Source organism: Ranitomeya imitator, chromosome 5, assembly GCF_032444005.1.
Source record: "Ranitomeya imitator isolate aRanImi1 chromosome 5, aRanImi1.pri, whole genome shotgun sequence".
Classification (NCBI taxonomy): Eukaryota; Metazoa; Chordata; class Amphibia; order Anura; family Dendrobatidae; genus Ranitomeya; species Ranitomeya imitator.
Window position 1 is genome coordinate 244,157,606 of NC_091286.1, and position 17,750 is coordinate 244,175,355.

Here is a 17,750-nt window from a genome sequence, read left to right on the forward strand (position 1 = left end):
TCAGATCAAATACATGTTGAGCACTACACACATTAGTGTGATTGATAACACATATTTGCACAGGCAGCATTGGAGTGAAGCATCACAGCCAAGGTTACGATGATATGAACAGAGGAAAGCTGATAGAATGGTTTGTAATGTGACACATCTAAACTCAGATGTGCTTCCGATTTTCCCCACAGGGACACTATCTGAAAGGTATTAGTCACCTGTGCTTTCTAATAATGCAGAATGTTACACTAGGATATCCGGGCTGTCTGTTATACATATCAAATGCTGAGAAACTTGCTCCAAAATAAGGTGGAGGCTTATTTTTTTTCTGTTGTGCTGTTGCCTGCTTTTGATTGGTAAGCATCATACAGGGATAAGTAGTACATGTCCCCAGTCAAAACTATCTAATAATACCCACTTTGACATAAAAGGTTATCAAATTAAGTGGCAAATACTTTGAATGCTAATATCTCTGAAACAGAGAGGCAACATTTAAAAAAAAAAAAGTTGTACTCCACTCTACCGACACTATTAAACAGTGTCCAGTTCAATATGACAAATTTGCTCAAAGGTCCTCTTTTAAAGAACAGTTCATTCTTAGTGATGAGCGAATATACTCGTTACTTGAGATTTTCCGAGCACACTCAGGTGACCTCCGAGTATTTTTTAGTGCTCGGAGATTTAGTTTTCCTCACCTCAGCTGAATGATTTTCATCTGTCAGCCAGCATAAGTACATGTGGGGATTCCCTAGCAACCAGGCAACCCCCACATGTACTTATGCTGGCTAACAGATGTAAATCATTCAGCTGTGGTGACAAAAACTAAATCTCCAGGCACTAAAAAATACTCGGAGGTCACCCGAGCGTGCTCGAGAAATCTCGAGTAACGAGTATATTCGTTCATCACTATCTATTCCCTGTTACGTGTTCACAATAGAAAAGACGAGAGTTGTATGTGCAGAGCTGAAAAGCTACTATCACCAAGCACTCTAAAGTAGGGCTTCTCAAAATGTGAAGCTGGTCTTCCCAGGAAGTCACACAAAGTTATTGGTGGGGCTTACCTGGAGAGGAAGTATTTGCCAAAGAAGAAATAAACTGGACAATTCTTTGCTTAATATGAGTATTCTCTGGTTTAGTAACATTATTAACTAATTTGCTACTTATTGTATTGTTTTACAGAGCTCAGCAGACAAAGCAAAGGTAATTTAAGCAATATTTTTAATTTTTTCATGGACTTCGACCACAAATGGGGAGGTCCAAGAATCATTTTGGTCTGTGGTATGAAGTCCCAAAGTAAAAAGTTTGAGATGGCACTTTCTAAAGGTACACAACTATATCAAAAGACCTTGACATCATAACTTCATTATTTTGAAATGTCTTCAAGACGTTTGATACTAATAGAATTGTTAAGAATCTTTCAAAATGTGGGGAAGGAAATTCATTGATGAGTGAACTCTACAAAAGTTGGATCAAAATGTGGCAAAAAACCAACTTATAAAACCCAAAGAACTTTGAAAACCAAAGAGAACCCCATTGCTTAAAGAGTACTTATCACTTGTCAATGACTGCTTTTTTTTTAAAGAATACAATGGGCAGCTGACATAATAGCTGTTAATGACGCTGTTATCTTTATTATAGACTATGAAAAGAATCCTACAAATAAAAATGCACCCTACCTACCTACAAAACACCTAAGCAACAAGGATACCTAAAAAATAACCTTTATTAAGCAATAGTTTAAAAATCTCTAATCATGACACAAATAATAATAATAAATTAAATAGACAAATTGTGTACCTATTAGGTCCTAGGGCGTCTCTATGCTGGATCCTGCCTGTCAGTGGAGGTTGGCACCCTAATTTTCTGCGGTAGGCGCCCCCACTCCGCGTCGACTCGACCCTCACAAATCCCTAGAATTCCCTAAATAAGGAACCCTAGAAAGATCTGACAATATCCCTATGGGAAAGAATCCTGCCTGACAGTGGGGGTAGGCACCCTAATGTGAAACGGTAGGTGCCCCCACTCCGCGTTGACTGACCCTAGGAACCCTACAAATTCCCTAAATAAGGATAGAAATAAAGAAATGTGCCAAAATACTCCCAAACAACCCAAAAAATCAAGAAAAACACAAAAGAAAAAAATCTCAAAAATACAAAAATAATGAGACACTAAAAAAGATACACCCAGATAGTCAGATATAGGGCGTCTCTATAGTGAAGCATAAATATGCCCTCACAAAAATATATACAAGTGTAGATGCAATAATCTGAATATGGGTGAATGAGATATAGCAATGTCATTAAATATTGTCCATATCAAAATACAAAGAAAAGCGCTCCTGTAATATGATAAAACGGTGCTCAGGGCATGTATATCAGATGAAAAGCATGCTCTTTACTGCATCATGGTGTGCACTATAAAAGAACCTCCAAAGATAGCAATCATAGATAAATACTGAGTCGTCTCAATAGACTAATGTATTATATTGAATAGACATATTTTGCAAAAGACTGGAGATAAAGTGACACTTCAAAGCATGTGGATGTCACCATGTGTTATACTTGAACTGTTTAAGGTGCACAGTGCTATGCATTAAGCCTATCCTATAGATAGAACAATGTCTCATAATCAAATTATCTAAAGTGCATGCTGCAGTAATATATCAGGCTGTGTATTTTTGTATGAAAGGACACAATCATCCCCATACTTAAAAAAGAAATGTCATAGCATCGACACTCATCTGCAGGCTTGTGGAGACCTTCAGCACCGCTCAGACACCAATCGCATCAAGCGCTAGATAGCCGTCTCTATGGTTGTAGATGACGAGGAAAAAGCTAACATATTAAACACCTTCTTCTCCACGGTATTCACGGTGGAAAATGAAATGCTAGGTGAAATCCCAAGAAACAATGAAAACCCTATATTAAGGGTCACCAATCTAACCCAAGAAGAGGTGCGAAACCGGCTAAATAAGATTAAAATAGATAAATCTCCGGGTCCGGATGGCATACACCCACGAGTACTAAGAGAAATAAGTAATGTAATAGATAAACCATTATTTCTTATTTTTAGTGACTCTATAGCGACAGGGTCTGTTCCGCAGGACTGGCGCATAGCAAATGTGGTGCCAATATTCAAAAAGGGCTCTAAAAGTGAACCTGGAAATTATAGGCCAGTAAGTCTAACCTCTATTGTTGGTAAAATATTTGAAGGGTTTCTGAGGGATGTTATTCTGGATTATCTCAATGAGAATAACTGTTTAACTCCATATCAGCATGGGTTTATGAGAAATCGCTCCTGTCAAACCAATCTAATCAGTTTTTATGAAGAGGTAAGCTATAGGCTGGACCACGGTGAGTCATTGGACGTGGTATATCTCGATTTTTCCAAAGCGTTTGATACCGTGCCGCACAAGAGGTTGGTACACAAAATGAGAATGCTTGGTCTGGGGGAAAATGTGTGTAAATGGGTTAGTAACTGGCTAAGTGATAGAAAGCAGAGGGTGGTTATAAATGGTATAGCCTCTAACTGGGTCGCTGTGACCAGTGGGGTACCGCAGGGGTCAGTATTGGGACCTGTTCTCTTCAACATATTCATTAATGATCTGGTAGAAGGTTTACACAGTAAAATATCGATATTTGCAGATGATACAAAACTATGTAAAGCAGTTAATACAAGAGAAGATAGTATTCTGCTACAGATGGATCTGGATAAGTTGGAAACTTGGGCTGAAAGGTGGCAGATGAGGTTTAACAATGATAAATGTAAGGTTATACACATGGGAAGAGGGAATCAATATCACCATTACACACTGAACGGGAAACCACTGGGTAAATCTGACAGGGAGAAGGACTTGGGGATCCTAGTTAATGATAAACTTACCTGGAGCAGCCAGTGCCAGGCAGCAGCTGCCAAGGCAAACAGGATCATGGGGTGCATTAAAAGAGGTCTGGATACACATGATGAGAGCATTATACTGCCTCTGTACAAATCCCTAGTTAGACCGCACATGGAGTACTGTGTCCAGTTTTGGGCACCGGTGCTCAGGAAGGATATAATGGAACTAGAGAGAGTACAAAGGAGGGCAACAAAATTAATAAAGGGGATGGGAGAACTACAATATCCAGATAGATTAGCGAAATTAGGATTATTTAGTCTAGAAAAAAGATGACTGAGGGGCGATCTAATAACCATGTATAAGTATATAAGGGGACAATACAAATATCTCGCTGAGGATCTGTTTATACCAAGGAAGGTGACGGGCACAAGGGGGCATTCTTTGTGTCTGGAGGAGAGAAGGTTTTTCCACCAACATAGAAGAGGATTCTTTACTGTTAGGGCAGTGAGAATCTGGAATTGCTTGCCTGAGGAGGTGGTGATGGCAAACTCAGTCGAGGGGTTCAAGAGAGGCCTGGATGTCTTCCTGGAGCAGAACAATATTGTATCATACAATTATTAGGTTCTGTAGAAGGACGTAGATCTGGGTATTTATTATGATGGAATATAGGCTGAACTGGATGGACAAATGTCTTTTTTCGGCCTTACTAACTATGTTACTATGTTACTATGTCTCCCCAAAACAATGCCCGACGCGTTTCTCCCCCATCAGTATACAGTGGGGGTTCTTCAAAGGTATACAGAACTGATAAATGGCTGCACAAAATAGGAGCTGTGGACTCACCATGCGTCTCTCTATAAATAATAGTGCGGAGACACGTGGAGCACGCCGGCAACAAAGCCGTCCCCAGAGATGACGTCATCAACAATTGCCATATAGGTGAATGGAACGCAGAGTGCGTATCACCCAGAATACCGTGTCCACGCATGCGCAAAGCATAGTGCAGTCACCAATCCTGAGGTGGCACTAGGTCAGGGCGGTCCCCCGATATAACATGATACCAAGCGTCAAATAAAGGTCGTGTACGAGGAATACACATACAGGATACCGTACCGTCACGGCCGGCGCATGCGCAAGGCATAGTGGCGTCACCCTACCTACCTACAAAGAAACATGGTGAAGGGTTTAAAATGTTAGGCTGCTTTGTTTTATCTGGGACTGGAAGCATTGAACTCGTGGAAACAATGAAATTAGACATTTATCAGAACATTTTAGAGCAAAATTACAAATAAAACAGTCAACAGTCCACTACTCAGACAATCCTTTCTCAATCAGCATGTTTGCCCTGAGTAAAATAAAATCACTTATATTTACCTACGGCGCGGGTGCCTTCATAATGGTGTCAGCACTCGCTCTCGATATGTCACGCCAGTGCTGCAGCCTATCAGTGCTGGCTTCACTCTCCCTGCCTTTAGAGGAATCAGATATCCACATGAATTAAAGGTTTTGGCTGCTCTCTCAATTTTTCTTGATGTATGATTCATCTGCACATGGGGAAACTGAAGTGGCCACTGATTGCTATGTTACACGAGTCCTGAAGCCAATGTGGCACGAACCCCAAAAGAACTGGAACAATGCCAGCATCGGAGGTGAGTATAAGTGTTATTTTTTAGGGGCAAACATGCTGATTGAGACTTAGTTGTCTGAGAAGTGGACAACCCCTTTAAGGGTAACATTGACCATAATTGTAGTTCTTCAAAATAATCGCAACATCACATTTATCATAAATACTTTCTGAACAAAGCATTGTTCTTACAGGTAAAGTAATCCTGAGGGATATTCCTGGCACGAATACGGGCTGCTGGTCCATCGTACAGGTAAAAAAAGTCAATAGATGGAAAATAATCAGTCATAAACTCCAGCTGTTCGCAAAAAGTTTTCTCCATTCCTTAAAGAAAATTAAGATTTGAAATATATAAATACATAAAGAAATAATGTTGATTTACATACAGAAAACTGTATATTTACCAGTACACTATCAAAATTGATAACTGACAGAATTACAGATTGGCATAATGTAAGGTTTCAATTATGTTTTTTGTATTACATTCTGCATAACTGTTCGAAATGGCCCACTGCATGTATACCCTGGATGTATACAACTGTTTGCTTATACAGATGCCCATTTCATTCTTCTGAAGAAAATAACATTTGTTTGCATATTAATGTATTTTGTGCTTGAGACAAGGAATTAAAAATTATACCATGCAAACATTTGCCAGAACATTTGATATACACTAGACTAAATGATAGTCCATGCTCATGTTAATCATATATGTTGAAAAATTTCCAGGATATGTGTCTAATGTTGGCCTCAAATGTGGTATTAATCAAGCTAAAATTGCAAGAATCATAAATTCAAATAAAGAATAAATACCATGGTCAGCGACCAATATCAAGTTCACACAGTTGTGAAGATTCCTTTGCTTCAGCCCATCCATTAGCATTTCCATAGTCTTGTCAGCACGTATCAAGGCTTTAATCACCTAAAAAATGAATATCATATTGGCACTAAAATGTTTGTTTAGTGATAGCAGCAAAACATAAAAACCAATATAAATTTAGTATCACTGTAATTGCACCGACCCAAAGAATAAAGTCGTGTAATCACTTATACCACATGAGGAACGGCGTAAAAAATAAATAAAAACAATTTTTGACCTGCTACTGATTTGTTCATTCTGCCTCTCAAAGATTGCAGTAAGGTTTGGCTCATATTTATCCTGTGCTCTGCGCTGAATGCTATGCCGTGGTTTCCATATAAACATTCGAAGTACATGATTCAAACAGAACCCGTGTTGGAAGATTTCCTATAATGAAGATGATGAAGGTACTGTGGACATCATCTGGCCTATTTTTCCAATAGTGTCCATCTTTTGAAGTGTGCTCTCAGCATGGTCTAACAGGCTTGTCATATATCCTGACGAGATTGGGCCCTCTCGATGACATCATAGGGGTGCCGATCAAATGGGAGAAGGAGTCTCCTCCCTGCCCTAGCCTTATAAATGTTGTAAACAATATCGATCATGGCATTTAAAGGGTTAAACAACTAGGGGTGGTGCAGGCACCCCTCTTGGCTGTGACAGTCAGGAGTCTGCTATCATGTAAGCCAAGCACCCAGCAGGGATCTCGAGAGCACAGCTCCTGTACTGTCCACAATCAACATGACGTATAAGTCAATGGCCTAGAACCCCTATCCGACAATGGCATATAAGTACCATATTTTTCGGATTATAAGACGCATCTTATAAGATGCGGGCGCATCTTATAATTTGAATATACTTTACCGGGGGTGGTGGAGCAATAAATGGTTTCACCCAACCACTAACAATGAGTGGAGAAAAAGTTTTGGTGTTATTATTCATACTCTCTGAAAAAAGCCCAAGAAAGCAAAAATTCTGCCGGGGTATATAAACTTTTGAGCACAACTCTACCTTCTTTTTGTTATATGACCCCATCTTTTATGGCTATTTTATTTATAAGCACAGGGGTCTTTCATTAGAATCTTAACAAGAGGAACATTTGTATAGAAACTGTATATTCTGTGTAATATCTGTGCCGGTCTCTGCTTTGGTCACTCGGTGGCACTGTGCCTTTGTTGTGGGTGATTTTTGAGAGAATCAATCCAAACTTATTTCCTGGGACATGTGGGTGGCTCTGGCCAGTCCAGAAGCTATGGGATTCATACTGTTAGTTTGGTTTTCTTCCTGCTGTTAGCACTGGGTTGGGCTGCTTTTATCCTAAGTCATATTGCATGACTCGTTACAGGGTAGATTCTGACTTGTAGGATCACTACTTCCAACATGTGGCGCTATAGAGTTTAAGTCCTCTTTTTCTCTGAAGAGGCAATTTGCATATTAAATTTCCCAGAGGAGCATTGCATGGTGAATAAGCCTCCTTACCTTGACATGCCAGAACTGGTATCAAATATAAATAGTAAAGCCGCACCCTATAATGGCAATGTCTCTATGGACAGCAGAGTGCACGTCCTCACCAGGGGATCCATCCCAGTAGGTAAATCCAGAAGCACATGAAGAAAAGGACAGCACCGCAGCAATTGTGAAAAGACAGCTCCAAAGTTTATTCTGCCATCTGCAACGTTTCGGTCCGTGGACCTTTTTCAAGAACTGGTATGTCACTCTCCATAAGGAGAAACGTTACCCTTTAGACCCCAGTCCAGAGCCTCTCACCTAGCCAAATTAGTTCTCATGCTTCGCACTGACGAGGGCCAATGTTGTGAATTCAGCTTTTTGGCTCCCTCCGGTGGTTGTAGAGGGTAATGCAGTTTTGCCTGGACTGCAGGAGTGGACAGGTGTATCTACTAATTGCAAAGCTGACTGGGGTATATAGCTTTGCAGGATCCTTTCGTCAGTGCCAGTTGTCCATTGTTCTTGAAGGATTCACTTCCCTGCTGGTCTCTCCAGTTTGCTGTGTTTTTCTACAAAGATAAGTCCTGGCTTTGTTTTTGCTGCCCACCTGCTGTGGACCTTATATAGTTCTGTGCATTTTCATGTTTTTGTCTTGTCCAGCTTAGTCTGTGAAGGATTTTTTGCAGCCTAGCTATTTCTCTGGAGATGCAGATATACCCCCCATGTCTTTAGTCAGATGTGGTGATCCGTATTTTCTGCGGTGGATATTTTCTAGTGTTTTATACTGACCGCATAGTACTCTGTTCTATTCTTTATTTTTAGCTAGTATGGCCTCCTATGCTAAAATCTGATTTCATATCTGCGTATGTTATTTCCCTCTCCTCTCACAGTCAATATTTGTGGGGGGCTATCTATCCTTTGGGGATTTTCTCTGAGGCAAGATAGGTTTCCTGTTTCTGTCTTTAGGGGTAGTTAGATCTTAGGCTGTGTCGAGGGGTCTAGGGAGTGTTAGGTACCCCCCCACGGCTACTTCTAGTTGCGCTGCTAGGTTCAGGGTTTGCGGTCAGTACAGGGACCACCTTCTCCAGAGTCCGTCTCATGCTGCTCCTAGGTCACCAGATCATAACAGGCCAACAGCCCGAAACACTGTGTCTGCGAATTCAAATACTGATTTGGCTTTTATCCTAAGTCATATTGCACGACTTGTCAAAGGGTTGATTGTGACTTGTAGGATGGCTACTTCCAACAGGTGTCGATATAGAGCTTAAGTCCTCTTTTTCTCTGAAGAGGCAATTTGCATATTGCTGCTCACTATATAAACCCCTAACAATCAGTTACCACTGCCAGTCAATAGTTGTGCTATCAGGCTTTATCTGTGTTCTGTGCATCTGTTATTTTATCCTGATGTATCCTGTTCCTTAACCTCATCTAGTCTATTTCTCCTTCCTGACTATTTTGCACCTTACTTATCCCTTGACCTAACTGACTATCCTCCTTGCCATCTTGCACCATTGAACAGCAGCTGACTCCATGGTCCTAACCACAGGACTCCGGTGTAAGTCCAGATCATTTTGGAAAACAGATTATTTAGCGCAAAGCCTGTTAGTGGTAGCCATTTCTCTGCTGCCATGTGACCACGGACACTGCCCTAACGACATTCTGTATATGTTTACATAGGATTTTCAAAATATTTTGCACTCCTTCCACAGTAAGCTGGATATCATGGCTTAGTATCAATTTATCAGTCCTCCTGATGTGCCATGCAGGTGAAACACATCAAGGCAGATGACTCTAGACGTGTCTGGATAATTACCAAGCTTTTAACCCAAATTAGCTGTAGCTATATTATGACACTGGTATTTGAATGTATCTGTAATTAATAACATGCCCTGTCTGCTGACATTTTTTGTTGTGTGTCTATACTGCATACACTATATACTTATATCTATTCAGAGCAGTGTGGGGTGTCCTAGCGACAGCTGCCGCGGCACTATTCTTGCATATATAGGGTGCCAACCTCAGCTGATTGGCAGAGATCCATATATTAGGCCAGCAAGAGAGTAAATTGGTATTTTCCAGCTATACCTTCTTTCTGTTTTACAGAGTCAGCTACATGTACTGATTCTCCTTCCCCTTTCTAGTTATTTCCCTTTGTCTCTCATTTGTTTATTTGTGGATTTAGAATTGGTGGTGCATACCTCTGTTTACAATTTATAGGGTGCTATGTTTTTGTGGATACTACACATTGATATCCCAGATAGCACTGTTGAGTGCACACTAGGGAGATAAGGGAAAGCCGCCTTGGAGTAGGGGTGCCATATTTGCAATATTAGGGTGCCAGCCTCCTCTGCGAAGGCAGGTGCTCAGGAAAGGGTATAAAATATTGTGAATCCAGTACTGTCTACACCATCTTCGCATTTGAGCATTGTCAAGTGTGTTTCTTTTATGTTGTTAGCCCGATTTACAAATTATTGATAAAAGGTTAATATTTTTAATTATTGGTTTTCATGAGAGAGCCATTACTTTGAGACCCTTTTTCGCATTACCAATTACCGTATTCTAGGATATTCCTCCCACACTCCAAAACAAATGATAGGTTAAAGAGGTTGGTTGGCCATCTCTGGTGAAACCTCTAGCAAATATTGCAGCTTGATTACTCCTAATTATTTATAATAGACCCCCCTGTAGGATTCGGCTCCACTTGCCAGTTCCAATGGTAAAGTGACTTTACGTTATGTGCAGACTAGAGTCTCCACTACTTCTCTCAATAGAACATTGCAAGGCTCAGCTTAGACTCTAGTTGGCAGCTGGCTACTAGTATGTAAATCGTATTCTTGAGGGACATGAGAAAAGCATTGGAACTGGCAAGCAGAGACAAATTTTAATGGTGTGTATATTTCACAGAGTTAGGATTTGGCAAGCTGCAAAGGGTTGACAACTCTCTTAATTTGTTTCCTGTAGAATCATTTCTACCATATTTTTGATAGAGAACTAAGATTGCACATCCTATCAGAAAAAAAGGATGGGTACAAACAATCACAATCTATGTCCAATGTTGTATAAATAACAGGAATTTAATCTGTACATTTATGTTTTGGTAAAGACTAGGACATTGACTTACCCCACCACTTACTGGACCAAACGAATGTCCTGAAGAGTCTGGTTCCTCAATGTACAATGTATAAAAATCTGGCCTATAATACATATATAAAATGTGTTACATAGTTGAAAATATAATGTGCAATATTACTATTACTATTACTAGATATTACTAGCAGAGTAGAAACAGAGATACCTTTTATCTTTTGGAAGGTCAAGCCACTGCAGAATGGTTTGTATTCTTTCTTCATATGCTACAGACCTTACAGGAAAAATGGAAACATTATTCACTGAAACATTTCGTTTTCTGGATACTTTTATGTTACTTATATGTTTTTTTGCTTAGAATTATCATTACAATTCTTTACATTCTTACACAAGGAATATTTAGGAAGGCTGTCTGCTTCTCCAAAGAATTTGATCCAAAACGTTAATTAATAGCAGCACAGAGGTGGTTTACACTTGACATTACCATGTCAACTACGAGGATCATCTAGCACTGCTCTTGGAAATAAGGGACAAAATGAAGGCCATGTCACTATTTGCACAACACGTCAGAAGGTTCTAGGTGTGTGGGTGCTTGTTAAGGATACTTGCATTTGCTAAATACTCTTTTTGTTTGGCTCAAACATCAAGTAAGGGCTCAGTTCACATCAGGTCTGAAAATCTCCTGATGTATACAAAGATGTGCCCATGAGCTTTAATGGGGAATTCTTATGAAGCCAAGCACTGTCCATTTTACATATTAAGAAATATGGACTTTAGAGAGAGGTGTCCCTCACTCAAAACCAAGTTCTATGAACCAGAATGTCTTCCATACTACGAAACTTCGGCAGCAAGAATAGTGCTTCGTCGTCTGCGACTTCCATTGGTATTTTCTCCTGTTTGGGATACTGGGATGGGGATCTCAAGCGATTACATGTCTGCTGCTGTTTCTGCATTTTGCCTTATAAAAAAAATGGCCAAACTTATGCCAAAATGTTTTATTTTGACCTGTATTTGGTCGGTATATTGCACTGATAAACACAAATGACTATAAAGAAATGTATATACTATGCAATGTACATGTATCTAAGACTTAGATAAGGGACTAAGGGATTACCCTTCTTACATGACAATGATGGGCATCATAGCATTCAAAAATCCCACAAAGTAACCTTCTGTCTAGATAACTTTGCAAAGCAACCTAAAATTGGAAAACCCCTCTAGAAATAATTAATTCTAATGTCGGTGTTCCCCAAATTTTATGTGTAGCATACTCACCCATCATACAGTTTATAGTAGTTAGGGTAACTACCATTAATTGCAACATCTGATCCAGGCCAAAAAAATGTGCCAGCCTTTAATCCTTGGTACATGGCTGTTAACCATACCTATATAATAAAAAACAAATTGAAAAAATGTTTATCTTGTGTCACAGCTAAAAATATCTGCTCCTTATTTATTCAGAATATATTTATTCAACTTATATCTGTATATGTGGGTGTACTGTCCAGTTATTCCTTTCACACCACTATTTTTGGAGTCATTTGTACAATTTTATTTGTTTGGGGGTATTTGCATGTGGAAATTTTAAAACTCTTTTGCAGGAATTTTCTTTTAATTTGCACCAAAACCACCAGTTTAGGTATCTGTTGGTGAAAGCTTGCATGGATTTTTCATTAATGGATGGTTTAGGGCACTGCCAGGTGGCATAGATGACTAGGTAATGCAAGAATAATGATCTGGTCCCTTCCTCACCTGACCTAAAACCAATTCAGCATCTGGGCCCTTTTTAAACAGGAGACTCATGGTGACTCATGTTTCAATTTTTATATGATTACAAACTTTGTTTCAATACCAATCATAGAGTCTCTAAGCAAGATTTTTTTAAATTCAATCCATACTGTGAATGAAATTATATATATATATATATTCAAAGTAGCCACCTTTTGCTTTGATGACTGCTTTGTACACTCTTGGCATTCTCTTGCTGAGCTTCAAGAGGATGTGTTAATTCATAGTTTTGAGGCCTTGAGTGTGAATGTACAATTTTCAAAGTCATGAAAATACAGAAAAATCTTTAAATGAGAAGGTGTGTCCAAACTTTTGGTCTGTACTGTATATATATACGCACTGCTCAAAAAAAAATAAAGGGAACACTTGAACGACAGAATATAACTCCAAGTAAATCAAACTTCTTCTTAGGAAGCAACAGAGATTGACAATCAATTTCAAATGCTGTTGTGCAAATGGAATAGACAACAGATTGAAATTATTGGCAATTATCAAGACACCCTCAATAAAGTTGTGGTTCTGCAGGTGGGGACCACAGACCACATCTCAGCACCAATGCTTTCTGGCTGATGTTTTGGTCACTTTAGAATGTTGGTTGTGCTTTCACACTCATGGTAGCATGAGACGGACTCTACAACACACACAAGTGGCTCAGTTCGTGCAGCTCAATCAGGATGGCACATCAATGCGAGCTGTGGCAAGAAGGTTTGCTGTGTCTGTCAGCGTAGTGTAGTGCATAGTACAGAGTGTGTCATATATATATATATGTATATATATATATATATATATATATATATATATATATATATATATATATATATATATAGTACAGCCCAAAGGTTTGGACACACTCTGTATTTTCTATAATACTATTTTCTGAATACTCTCCCTCTCTCTCTCTATATATATAGAGAGAGAGAGAGAGAGAGAGAGAGAGAGTATTCAGACCCCTTTATATTTTTCATTCTTTGTTTCATTGCAGTCATTTGGTAAATTCAAAAAAGTTCATTTTTTTCTCATTAATGTACACTCTGCACCCCATCTTGACTGAAAAAAACAGAAATGTAGAAATGTTTGCAAATTTAATAAAAAAGAAAAACTGAAACATCACATCACATAAGTATTCAGACCCTTTGCTCAGACACTCATATTTAAGTCACATACTGTCCATTTCCTTGTGATCCGCCTTGAGATGGTTCTACTCCTTCATTAGAGTACAGCTGTGTTTTATTAAACTGATAGGACTTGATTTGGAAAGGCACACATCTGTCTATATAAGACCTCACAGCTCACAGTTCATGTCAGACCAAATGAGAATCATGAGGTCATAGGAACTGGCCAAGGAGATCAGAGACAGAATTGTGGCAAGGCACAAAAGTATTTCTGCAGTACTCAAGGTTCCTAAGAGCACAGTGGCCTCCATAATCCTTAAATGGAAGAAGTCTGGGACCATCAGAAGGCTTCCTAGACCTGGCTGTCCAGCCAAACTGAGCAATCGTGGGAGAAGAGCATTGGTGAGAGAGGTAAAGAAGAACCCCAAGATCACTGTGGATGAGCTCCAGAGATGCAGTAGGGAGATGGGAGAAGGTTCCACAAAGTCAACTATCACTGCAGCCCTCCATCAGTTGGGCCTTTATGGCAGAGTGGCTTGACGGAAGCCTCTCATCAGTGCAAGACATATGAAACGCCACATAGAGTTTGCTAAAAAACACATGAAGGACTCCCAGACTATGAGAAATAAGATTCTCTGGTCTGATGAGAGGAAAGTAGGCCTTTTTGGCGATAATTCTAAGTGGTATGTGAAGAAAACCAGGCACTGCTCATCATCTGCCCAATACATTCCAACAGTGAAACATGGTAGTAGCAGCATCATGCTATGGGGGTGTTTTTCAGCTGCAGTTATAGGAAACATGAATGTGGCCAAGTACAGAGATATCCTGGATTAAAACCTCTTCCAGAGTGCTCTGGACCTCAGACTTGGCCGAAGGTTCATCTTCCAACAAGACAACGACCCTAAGCACACAGCTAAAATAACAAAGTAGTGGCTTCAGAACAACTCTCTGACTGTTCTTGACTGGCCCAGCCAGAGCACCAACGTTCACCATCCAACCTGATGGAACTGAAGAGGATCTGCAAGAAAGAATGACAGAGGATCCCCAAATCCAGGTGTAAAAGACTTGTTGCATCATTCCCAAGAAGACGCGTAGCTGTACTAGCTCAAAAGTGTGCTTGTACTCATTACTAAGCAAAGGGTCTGAATACTTATGACCCTGTGTTATTTCACTTTTTCTTTTTATTAAATTAATTTGCAAAAATTACTACATTTCTGTTTTTTTCTGTCAAGATGGGGTGCAGAATGTACATTAATAAGAAAAAAATGAACTTTTTTGAATTTACCAAATGGCTGCAATGAAACAAAGAGTGAAAAATGTAAAGGGGTATGAATACTTTCGGAACCCACTGTATATATATATATATATATATATATATATATATATATATATACACCTTATATACTTGTGTATAAGTCGAGTTTTTCAGCACTTTTTTGCTGAAAAAGACCCCACTCGGACTATCCACGAGTCACGGTCCCACTTACTTGTTCTCCGCTGCAGTGCAGGTGTTCTCCGGTCTCGTCTGGTCATCTGCGCGTGCCTCTGTGAGTGTTCCGGTGACTGCTGACAGGGCCGACAGTCGGCGTTAGCACAGGGGCAAGTGCCGGAGTCGTAAGCAGGCGGGGACACCAGCGCGCTATGGGGACAAGGCACCTGTGACGCTTGGTCAGGCCCCTGGTACTTGCGATATTCACCTTTCCCCATTCCACCGCTGCGATGTCTTCCGCGTCCTCTGACTGTGACGTTCAGGTGAGAGGGTGCTGATGACGTGATTAGTGTGTACCCTCTGCCTGAACAGTTAGTGGAGAGAGACGGCAACGCTGAGGAGCAGGGGTCAGCGATGAGAGGTGAGGTTTTTTTTTTTTTGCAGCAATATACTTTATATGGGGATCAGCATATACTGTAGAGCATTATATGGAGCCCATCGTGAACTTTGCAGGGCATTATATCGGGCGTATTTTGCATGGAGCTTCTTATGGGGCCCATCTTGAACGTTATGCAGCATTAAATGGGGCGTATTTTGTATGGAGCATTTTATAGGGCCCATCATCAAATTTATGGAGCATTTACCAGTAGCTGTTGCATTTCCCACACTAGGCTTATACTCGAGTCAATATGTTTTCCCAGTTTTTTTGTGGTAAAAATCGACTTATACTCGGGTCGGCTTATAATCAAGTACATACGGTATAGATATATATTTCTTCAATTCACAGTGATTTTATTTTTATATACACATACCGTACAGACCAAAAGTTTGGACACACCTTCTCATTTAAAGATTTTTCTGTATTTTCATGACTATGAAAATTGTATATTCACACTGAAGGCATCAAAACTATGGATTAACACATGTGGAATTATATACTATAAAACTGAAAACTAAAACTGAAATTATGTCTTATACTCTAGGTTCTTCAAAGTAGCCACCTTTTGCTTTGATGACTGCTTTGCACACTCTTGGCATTCCCTTGGTGAGCTTCAAGAGGTAGTCACCGGGAATGGTTTTCACTTCACAGGTGTGCCCTGTCAGGTTTAATAAGTGGGATTTCTTGCCTTATAAATGGGGTTGGGACCATCAGTTGTGTTGTGCAGAAGTCTGGTGGATACACAGCTGATAGTCCTACTAAATAGACTGTTAGAATTTGTATTATGGCAAGAAAAAAACAGCTAAGTAAAGAAAAATGAGTGACCATCATTACTTTAAGAAATGAAGGTCAATCAGTCTGAAAAAGTCTGAAAACTTTGAAAGTGTCCCCATGTGCAGTGGCAAAAACCATCAAGCGCTACAAAGAAACTGGCTCACATGAGGACTGCCCCAGGAAAGGAAGACCAAGAGTCACTTCTGCTTCTGAGGATAAGTTTATCTGAGTCATCAGCCTCAGAAATCGCAGGTTAACAGCAGCTCAGATTAGAGACTAGGTCAATGCCACACAGAGTTTTAGCAGCAGACACATCTCTACAACAACCGTTAAGAGGAGACTTTGTGCAGCAGGCCTTCATGGTAAAATAGCTGCTAGGAAACCACTGCTAAGGACAGGCAACAAGCAGAAGAGACTTATTTGGGCTAAAGAACACAAGGAATAGACATTAGGCCAGTGTAAATCTGTGCTTTGGTCTGATGAGTCCAAATTTGAGATCTTTGGTTCCAACCACCGTGTCTTTGTGCGACGCAGAAAAGGTGAACGGATGGACTCTACTGTTGTGAATTCTGTGGCTGAATTCACTCCTGTGGTCACAAGTGGTACTGCAGCTTCTGAGCTTCCTTCCTCAGGTGTTCTGGTGAGCTCGTTAACTGCTTCGTTACTTAACTCCGCCTGATGCTGCTATCCCTGCTCCTTGTCAATGTTCCAGTGTTGGATCTGAGCTTCTCCTGATTGTTCCTGTGACCTGCTGCTCTGTATAGCTAAGTGCTTTTTTGCTATTTTGTTGCTTTTTTTCTGTCCAGCTTGTCTTTTGTTTTGCTGGAAGCTCTGAGACGCAAAGGGTGTACCGCCGTGCCGTTAGTTCGGCACGGTGGGTCTTTTTTGCCCCCTTTGCGTGGTTTTTGCTTTAGGGTTTTTTGTAGACTGCAAAGTTCGCTTTACTATCCTCGCTCTGTCTAAGATTATCGGGCCCCACTTTGCTGAATCTATTTCATCCCTACGTTTTGTCTTTTCATCTTACTCACAGTCATTATATGTGGGGGGCTGCCTTTTCCTTTGGGGTATTTCTCTGGGGGCAAGTCAGGCCTATTTTTCTATCTTCAGGCTAGCTAGTTTCTTAGGCTGTGCCGAGTTGCATAGGTAGTTGCTAGGCGCAATCCACAGCCGCTTTTAGTTGTGTTTAGGATAGGATCAGGTGTGCAGTCTACAGAGTTTCCACGTCTCAGAGCTCGTTCTTTTGTTTTTGGGTATTTGTCAGATCACTGTGTGCGCTCGGATCGCTAGGCACACTGTGTCTCTGGATTGCCTTCATTACACCTTTCATTAGCAGACATAACAGTACAAGGAGCCTAACTAATGA

General features: G+C 40.2%; 1 protein-coding gene across 2 annotated transcripts in view; it reads right to left on the reverse strand.

The window, feature by feature from the left end:
• Positions 1-17,750, reverse strand: part of ENPP3 (ectonucleotide pyrophosphatase/phosphodiesterase 3) — a 214,116-nt gene that overhangs the window by 81,719 nt on the left and 114,647 nt on the right. For both annotated transcript variants that reach the window (XM_069726011.1, XM_069726012.1), the window contains exons 9-13: positions 12,121-12,230; positions 11,054-11,119; positions 10,880-10,952; positions 6,267-6,375; positions 5,646-5,777 (exon numbers count right to left, since the gene is read on the reverse strand). In XM_069726011.1, the coding sequence (XP_069582112.1) occupies positions 5,646-5,777; positions 6,267-6,375; positions 10,880-10,952; positions 11,054-11,119; positions 12,121-12,230 (490 nt within the window). The remainder of the gene's footprint in view (positions 1-5,645; positions 5,778-6,266; positions 6,376-10,879; positions 10,953-11,053; positions 11,120-12,120; positions 12,231-17,750) is intronic.